Below are 9,726 nucleotides of genomic sequence, written 5' to 3' on the forward strand. Positions count from 1 at the left end.
AATTAAAAGAAGAAAGTAATCTATGCTTAATTAATGATCTATTCATCTTAGTTTACATGCATTCTAAAATCTACGCAGTCACATTAAATGTAATTGCATGTATGCATGACTCATCTAACATTGCAAAGACAATGTACTACAAAACGTTTACTATAAAGTTCATTTTATGTTATCGAACATAAAATGTTGTAACGATTATTAAGTAATTGACGTACAATTAACTACTATAACCGTAAGAGTGACGGAGACTCAAATTTAAGTACTAGTAACCTTACCCACATTCATTAACGATAAAAGTAGCCACACACGATAATTACAAACTGTGGTTCAGTAAATAGTTACAATCACTGAACATAAGACACACTAACAAACATCCTAAACCCTAATTTCATAAACAAAGAGCCATAACATTAATATGTACAACTTACCCTGCGTCACACATTATTTTAGCACAAATATGAAATTGCACTCCCAAACTGAAGATGCAGTCTCACGGAGCAAGTATAGGGGACTTGATACGCTCAATTCCTATATTCCGATCAATTATCCTTTGTTCAGCGTAATCATATTGCTCAACGATATTTCCTTTTTCAAGAACTTTGACCATACCCATACTTTGTCGGACACCATATGCTCAACCTCCATATGAGAAACTACTTTCGAAGTAATATGTGTTACGAAACATACCCGCATACATTGGATCTGGACTTCAACGAACTTCGCATCCGTATATAGTTTCTGGAACTTCCTCTCCACAACAAACTCACCGACCAAAGACCGAGTAAAACGACAACAGTTCACATCAGCAGCTTTTTCATCATTCGCCCTACTTTCCATGGCCTTGCAGTACGTAGGAGCAAACTGATATAATATCGTATTCTTCTTCAAGTAGCCGTCGAAAAAAGTATTTATAGTCTCAACCCTCTGAGTCGTCTGCATCCCCGCCCAAAAAATATGCTTCACATACACAGGAATCCACATTTCTCACTGGTTATACAACCCTTATACATAAAAACAAGGTCATTAGGTAAATGGGTAATACAAATATAACATGACCATGAACCATTAGGTTAAAATTAACACCAGAGGAATTGAACATTGAACAAATTTTCACCTAAGACACTGCCATATATGAAATAACTACCGCATAGTATATGTAAATCAAATATTAATTGCTGTTTATATTTAAAACATGTACCAAAATAAAATCTATACGCAGTTTGGTACAATCTATACTGTTCCATATCACATTTATAATAAATATTAGTACCAAACCGGCTGATCAATACCTTCTAGCCACTTGTAGCATTGCTTTGCCTCCTTCAGCTTGAAAGTTTCCACCACTTCAGCCCAACCTTCTTCGAATCCTACAGGGGTCAAACTGTTGTATATGACATTCTGTAGGGCTACTTTTATTTGGGGAAAATAAGTCAACGAACCCAATTTTCGGCTGAACTTCTGCATAATATGCCACATACACCAACGATGTCTGGTTTTAGGCATTGGCATTGCTATTCTAATTGCCTTCCTCATAAAAGCATCCTGGTCGGTCATCATTGCAGCGGGATCTTTACCCCCCATACAAGACAACCAAGCCCTAAAGAGCCAAACGAACGTTTCCGCAGTTTGATGGGACACTAATGCACAACCAAGCAAAATAGTTTTCCCATGGTGATTCACCCCGACAAAGTTCGAAAATGGCAACTCATATTTATTTGTCAAGTAAATGGAGTCAAAACAAACTACATCCCCAAAATACTGATAGGCAGCTCTGCTACGAGCATCAACCCACATTACATCCTGCAACTTCCCTGTTTTATCAAGCCGGTGGAGATGGAAATTTTTTTAATTATCCTTTGTCATTTTATCTAAATAATTAATCATTGCAATAGCATCCCCATCTCGTAGCCTCTATTGCATCCTCTTATTCAAAATATTATACATGTCTTTCTTCGTAAAACCAATATTCTCTACACCATTCCTTCTGCCCACTAAGTTATTGAAAATCTGTGCCACGGGTGCCCCTGAATCGTGATCATTTTCCATCTGTTTCAGGATTGTCTGAGTTATTTTCCTTACCCGGAACATGGATATGTGGTTAGGCTTGCTAGGAGTGGGAATGTGGTTCAAATGTTCATTAACAACACTCTTCACAACCCATAAGTTCTCTTTGGTCCGAGCACCATATAGCATAACAGAGCAACTACACTTCTTCGTCTTCCTCGATCTTAAGAATTGGTTCCTCTACACAGGTAACTACCCTACCATTAACCATCCGCCGGTATTTTGGCCTTCCATGACACTCACGCCTCCACACATAGGTCCTCAGGGAATTCGATTTACCCGTTTCACTGTCTTTCCCCCCCCCGCTCTTATTCCCACCCATACACACTACACCAAAACCTTGTTGCTCCCCATAGGAACGATAATAGTTACTCAATGCTTCCCAATTGGCAAATGTCATTCCAACAGCAGGGGTTGCTACAACGGGACCACTGGTCCGCTTCGTAGGAGTCGTATACATGTCTGAGTTATTGGTTGAACCACCTGCCCCAACACCATCTCCATCACCAGGGCCAATGTCTTCACCCTCCATACAAGTAGTGTTTCGAACTACTCCGATTTCTCCGGCTGGTAGAACATCATCATAATTATCATCATTCATGTCATGTTCATAATTATCCTCATTCAGGTCATCATCATTTTCAATACACAATTCGTCATCTATTTCATCTCCGGCATCTAATGCTTCATCATAATCATCCACCACATCATACTCCTCATCTTCCCCACATCCTTCACCTTCTTCTTCGTCACCACCATCCCCATTTTCAGACTCTATAGCATCACCTATCCCATCATCTTCGTCAAACCCATCATCACTACAATATTCCCCTTCTTCATCCAACAACTCTTCCTCCCCATCCATTTCAACAACCTACAGAATGAATTTTATTGTCTTTAATTTGGAGTATATTTGGAGTATGGTACAGGGTTCCGATACCAAACCTTAGATTTGTTTATAATTCAACTCCTATACGCATTGCCTTTTCCTCTTTTATCAAAATCCTTTTCCTCTTTTCACGAAATATCAATAAGTACATTTAGTATTTCGATAATTCCAATCATCGTTGAAATTAAGTAAATTCATCCACCCAATCATTTCAAATGTCATATAAAAAAATTCTACATATTTAATATTAGTCAAATCTAAACCCTAATTTCAAGATTACTCATCTGAATTGAATGAACTAATTGAAATAACTATTTGAACAAATTTAATGAAAGTATTAATTGAAAGATTTAATTGAATTAGTTAATGAAATCATTCGTTATAATTACTCATAATTACGGAAACTTGGAAACATACCTGGTCTAATTGCAACCTCCTTTTGCTTCCAACCACCACTTCACCCTCCTTAGAAGTTCTCATTACCGCCGCCTACCAATTATTGCCCGATCGCCTACTTATCGCCGATTAATTCATCATAAAACCCATATACAAGGTGAGCCCTCCAGATTCCACATTCGATGGCGACAAGTACACATGGATGAATTGTTCATCAATACGGATTTCAAACATTGAAATAGCAGAACCAGATCTGAAAAATACTAGGGTGGAAATAGGGGAGAAGAAATTTATCATAGAACATACACATCTAATATAACAATTGACTATAAAAATTCATTCACCATTTATGCCGCCTAATTTTTCAGCAATGACATTGGCGCAATTGGTAAAAATTCCACTCTCTCTCTACAATTTCACCCCCTTAGCTTGGCCTAACATTTTTCACCTATTTCCGTTTTCTTTTGTAACTAGAATGACCCCACTTCTCATATTACTATTATTCTATTGCTAGTATACCATTTAAATGGTATACCTAGTATACATAAAGACTTTCTCTAAAGCACGGTTGCTAAACGCAGCCTGCATTTACTTGACGCCAGGGATGGGCATGGGTCCAGGACCCGGTCCAGACCCGGTTGGACCCAGCCCATTTATAAGGGTCTGGGTCTAATTATTTGAGACCCAATGGATATGGGGAAGATCTGGATCCATGTGTTTAAAAATGGGTCTGGGTCCAATATTCTCAGACCCAGACCCGGTCCTGATCCGGCTCATGGACCCGGTCAATTATTAGAAATTAGAAATAGTCTACTTAGATACATGCCTGCATTAGTATTTTGGCACTAATTTGTGAATTGTGATATTTTATGTATCAAATGTGAATATGTGATGGTAAATGACGGTTAAATTAATGGCGCGGGAAAATTTTCTAATACATAAATGTTAAAAACAAAAAAGTAACACTAGACCCATTTTTTACCCGAGACCCATTAGACCCATTGGATCTGGGTATGGGTCTGAATTTTTTAGACCAATGGATCTGGGGGGGTCTGGATCCACCTAAAAAATATGGGTCTGGGTTTGGGTCTCACCAGACCCGGCCCAGATCCGGCCCATCCCCATCCCTACTTGACGCAGCCCTTTTTACTTTCATTTTTTTCATTCTAAAAAAAACTATAACCCTCACTTTTAATATTTTCTCTCAACCTTTATTGATATTATTTTGGTTCAAACATATTTGATTTTTTTTATTAGTGTCACGTGTATCTAATCAAATTAGAACATATATTTTGATTGCAATTTGACCGCGAAGACCTTGAAATTGAGGTAATTTTTGCCGTTCTAACATTAATCGTAATTTCTAACGTACGGTATTATGTGAGGTCGTGGTTGGAGAAACGGCTAATCGTGATAGAAAGAAATTTCTATAACATGTGGTGGATTTCATAATGCAGATGACAGATTGGAAGAAAGGTCGATAAAAAAATTAATTATCATTGAAGATAAAATGATATCATTGTTCGATACCATTGTTTTTTTGTACCATTATTTCCATTCTAGATACCATCTAAATGTATCACAATATCATATGGTATGCTTTATCAAAAGGTCTTCCACGCACAAGATGTACAATAAAGTCCAGTCATAAAATCGAGTATGAATTATTTTTTAAAAAATAGTAAAGAGATGAATATGGTAAAAAGATAAAATTCACTTCAAAAAAAAAAGATAAAAGAGTAAATAGATAGAATTTTGAAAAAGACAAAATACCGATTTATCAAAATTATAAAATCAATTTTCTTCTTAAAAATATACAAACTTGATACCCTCCCCCCACGGCTCTTGCTACTATGCAAACTTCATCACTTCATGTATTTTCATTTTTAATTTTAATTAAGTTATTATTCTTTTCAGCTTATTATAGTTTTATAATTTTATTTATCATTACATTACTTCTAAGCAGTTTGTTTTTATTTTGTAGGTAGTCATACTCTTTATTTTTTTAATTGACATTTTCAGGTATGATTTGTATGAATTTTTTTTTAATAATCATAATAGAAGAATTATCAAAATAGGTTGATTTGAAAATCATCAATAAACATGACACAAAACATCTTGGTTTGAGTTAATTTGAGACTTTTGAGTTGTTTCTTTTTGAGTTTCATTAGGTTTTAAAGAAGAACTAGTTAGTGGCCCGGGCGATGCCCCGAAGTGTTGCATATAATTTAAGTTTTTTGTATTCATTTCAAGTTCACTTATAAATTTCTGTATGTATGCATTTAAAGAATAATAGGAAGTTTATTATATATGCAGTTGAAAAATAAAATTGGTTAATCAACAATCGACAGACTAAATTTTTGAGTAATTTACATTATTTGCGTAAAACTTTACTCATTTGATTAGCTAAAGGAAAGCGAATCATTTTTTTCCTATTATTTTCTCTATTAATTGTTATGTTTGATCTAAATTTTTTTTAGAAAAAAATATACTATGTATAATTGATTAATAAATGAATAAAACGAAGGAAGAATTTTTTTTATCATAAATTGTTATTCAAGTACATAAATTTGGGCATTAAAGTTTTATACATTCATAAGAATGATTTTTCTCTTTTTTAATAGTTTTAGAGTCATAAGTTGTTGGAGTGATGGTTAAAACATTTCTTTAACATACAAGAGGTCATGGGTTCAAGGATATATATCAACTTTTGTTTTGTGAGGACATAATAACCAATAATGTGTGTATATGATCGACATGGCGCGACGCCATGTCACTTGTCAAGTTATCGTGACACATGGAGAGATGGCATGGATAGCCTTGGAGTTTTAATATATGTATAGATTATTCAAAAATAATATTGTTTGCTATTGGATTTGCCGAGTAAAGAGATTTTCACCTAAAAATGTTACTCCGAACATTTTATATTATACATATACAAAATTTATGTAAATAAATTAGTTTAGTAATGATTTTTTCTTTCGAGGAAGAAAAAACATAGATTCAAAGAGTTTGGTTATATTTCTCATGTTTTCAATGCATAAAATATTATCTTACAACGCGGGCAACGACCGGGCTTCACAATTAGTTTTATACATTATTAGTTATTTTGAAAGAGTAATTTTTATTAAAATGAAACAATTTATCAATAAAAAATAAGGTGGAGATTATGCCAAGGCAAAATAATCCATTGCCAAGGCAAATAACTGTATGCTACCGATTTATTTTCTTATTTCTTTTTTATTCATAATTATTTTGGGATAAAAAGCCAATTTTTATGTTGTATTTGAATTTCTATCAATTTCAGTAATTAGCACGATGGCAATTTTCCATATTTGTCAAATATATGAAAACTTTGGCAATACAAACATTTTGTAGAAATGAACATTCTACTTCACTGCAACATAACCACGCCAAGCTAATTCAGAAATTTATTCATTGTATTGAATTCACAAAAATTACAAGTTAAAGGGGGAGATTATAGGATTACACATGGTGTGCAAGAACATCTTGCACACCACCAATTAAAATATGCCACCTTATTATTAAAAGATTTTCTTCCCATGAAAATTTTAAACTGAAATTTGAAATTATTTTGAAATTTTAATTTTGAATTTCAAATTTGTTTAGCTTCCCAACAAATAGTAATTACTATCTACCAATTAAAAAAAATACGGAGTAATTAGGAGAGAGAAAACATTTATTTCTAGTTTTCTACATTTCGTTATTTATCCCTCTTGTTCTTCCTTCTGGTTTTACATTCATTCCACACAGTGTTATTCATTGAAAACATTGAGCCGGGGCTTTTCTTTATTTGATCTACCTTTATAATTAATTTAAAGTTTGCTCTTCCTTCATTCCCTTATTTTGTCATTTTCATTGTTAAAATTTCTATTAGTTTCTTCCTTCCTTCATCCTTTTTCTGCATTGAATTTATGCATGTTCCTCTTAATTAACTTAATTGTTCTACATTGATTTATGTTTATTTTAATTAATTTGATTGTTGTTCATTGAATTAAATAATTTTGTGCACTTCATATTCTCTTTCTTTTAATTAATTTGGGTTATTCGTCGTAATATGGGCCGTAGTTCAAAGAAAAATTTCAGGTCGGAATTTTGGCGGATTTTTCGATGGTGAAAACAACAAAGGTTGAAGATTACCAATTGAAATTGCGAAATCCAATTGAAATTCGAATTTAATAAACTTACAATCTTTAATCCCAATTGAAATTCAGACGTAATAAACTTGTAAAAGATTTTACAGAATTATAATCATAACTAGTTACAATCAACAATCAAACACCCGTTTTCCATCCTTCTTCAAAATAGTACTTAAGAATTGTATTTGTATTTTAAGTACAATTTGGTTATTATAAAATCATTAAAAATAAGATAATATTATATAATGTTGTGATATAATATATATAAACAACATATATCATTAACACACACATAAAAATATTAGGAGCCACATATCTCATTTGGTTTTTTTTTGACATAGACTTAACTTGCATAAATTAAAAACGGGACCTATAATCAATTCACGGATGCACTAGCTAAACTAGCGTCCATGTTTAACATCCCGAATGAATTAAATGGAATGAGCCTCCGAGTCGAACAGAGGGAAGAACCCTACTGTTGCGCCATCAACAATGACCCTGAACCAACGGCAAAAGAACCTTGGTACACGGACATACTTCGCTACAAAGAAAGTGGAGAATTCCAACCAAACACGTCTCCACGAGCCAAACGCGCTCTACGACTCTTAGCGGCCCAATATGATTTATGCTTGGGAGAGTTATACAAGTACACACCTAATAAAGTCAAGATGCTATGTGTCCATCAAGATCAAGCTAAGCGACTAATGGAAGAGTACCACAATGGTGTGTGCGGTCCACATATGAACGATAGAATGCTTGCCAGAAAAATATCGCGCTCAGGCTATTGTTGGACCACTATGGAAACAGATTGTTACCATTTCGTCAAGACATGTCCATAATGCCAGATATTCGGCAACCTCAATCACTTGCCTCCCTTAGAATTATACACCTTCACTTCCCCATGGCCATTCTCTACCTGGGGCATTGACATCATTGGCAAAGTCACACCAACAAGTGTCGGAGGACATGAATACGTCCTAGTCGCAATTGACTACTTCACCAAATGGGTGGAAGCATGCTCATTTGCCCAAATAACATCCAAACATATGGCCAAATTCTCGGAGAGGAACATCTTCTGCAGATATGGAGTTCCACACGAACTCATAAGCGACCAAGGCTCCCACTTTAGGGCCGAAGTCCAAGACTTACTCAAAAAATATCGAGTTAAGCAGCATAAGTCATCGCCATACAGACCCCAGATGAATGGAGCAGTCGAACCAGCCAACAAAAACCTCAAATTTATAACCGAAAAAATGGCCGAAAATTACAAAGATTGGCCTAACAAGCTACACTTCGCTCTATGGGGATATCGAACCTCCATCCGCACTTCTATTGGGGTAACACCATACTCCCTAGTATACGAAATGGAAGCCGTTCAATCCGTTGAACTCGAAACCCCTTCCCTTTGCATATTCCTAGAAAGTAAGCTGCCCGAAACAGACTAGCTACTAGCGAGGTATGGCGAACTCGTCCTACTTGACGAACGAAGACTAAGGGCCTTCCACCATGGCCTTACAAGCTACACTTCGCTCTATCGCGAGGCAATTTAACAAAAAGGTCAAACCTCGTAACATTAAAGAAGGAGACTTTGTACTTAAGGAGGTCCGTACACTAACGAAGGACCCGCGGGGCAAGTTCCGACCAAATTGGACCGGACCACACTTTGTAGAAACCATCCTACCAGGAGGAGCGGTAGAGTTATCTTACATTGATGGGGCATAGTTCGTGAACCTCACCAATCTCGATCAATTAAAGAAATACTATATCTGAAATCAGACACGGGCAAGAGATCAATCCAATAAACGAGCAATTGCAACTCGCGTTTTCTAAGGGAGATTAAGTAGCTAAATTATCATTAATTCATCAAATAAAATAAATTGCAACGAGGAATTCAATAAAACTATTCAGACCTCACAGGCCTAACTCGCATCTTTCGAAGATTAAACTTTTAACACCAGGAAAATGGACGTAGGTAACCCCTAAGCGCTAGAAATTTCTAGCGCTACTAGTAGCAGCGCCAGAAAATATCCATCGCTCCCCCCCATGCGCCAAATTTTTTCAGCGCACAAACTCAAGTGTCTCGCACTTTTCAGCACATCCACAAAAAATTCCTGAACACTCGGGGTTACATACCGCGTAATTTCTGTGCCCAATTTTACCTAACAAGAACTATGCGCGACCTGATTCTAAACTAAGTTTACTTAGGACGGATACGTA

General features: G+C 35.5%; 1 protein-coding gene across 1 annotated transcript; it reads right to left on the reverse strand.

Moving 5' to 3' along the window:
• Window positions 1–543: 543 nt before the first annotated feature.
• On the reverse strand, window positions 544–2,193 carry LOC130471680 (protein FAR1-RELATED SEQUENCE 5-like). The gene is made up of 3 exons (XM_056841941.1): window positions 1,962–2,193; window positions 1,276–1,811; window positions 544–933 (listed from the first exon to the last, which is right to left on the reverse strand). The coding sequence occupies exons 1-3, from the start codon at window positions 2,191–2,193 to the stop codon at window positions 544–546; spliced, it is 1,158 nt and encodes a 385-aa protein (XP_056697919.1).
• Window positions 2,194–9,726: the final 7,533 nt, after the last annotated feature.

This window comes from Spinacia oleracea, chromosome 4, assembly GCF_020520425.1.
Source record: "Spinacia oleracea cultivar Varoflay chromosome 4, BTI_SOV_V1, whole genome shotgun sequence".
NCBI lineage: Eukaryota > Viridiplantae > Streptophyta > Magnoliopsida > Caryophyllales > Amaranthaceae > Spinacia > Spinacia oleracea.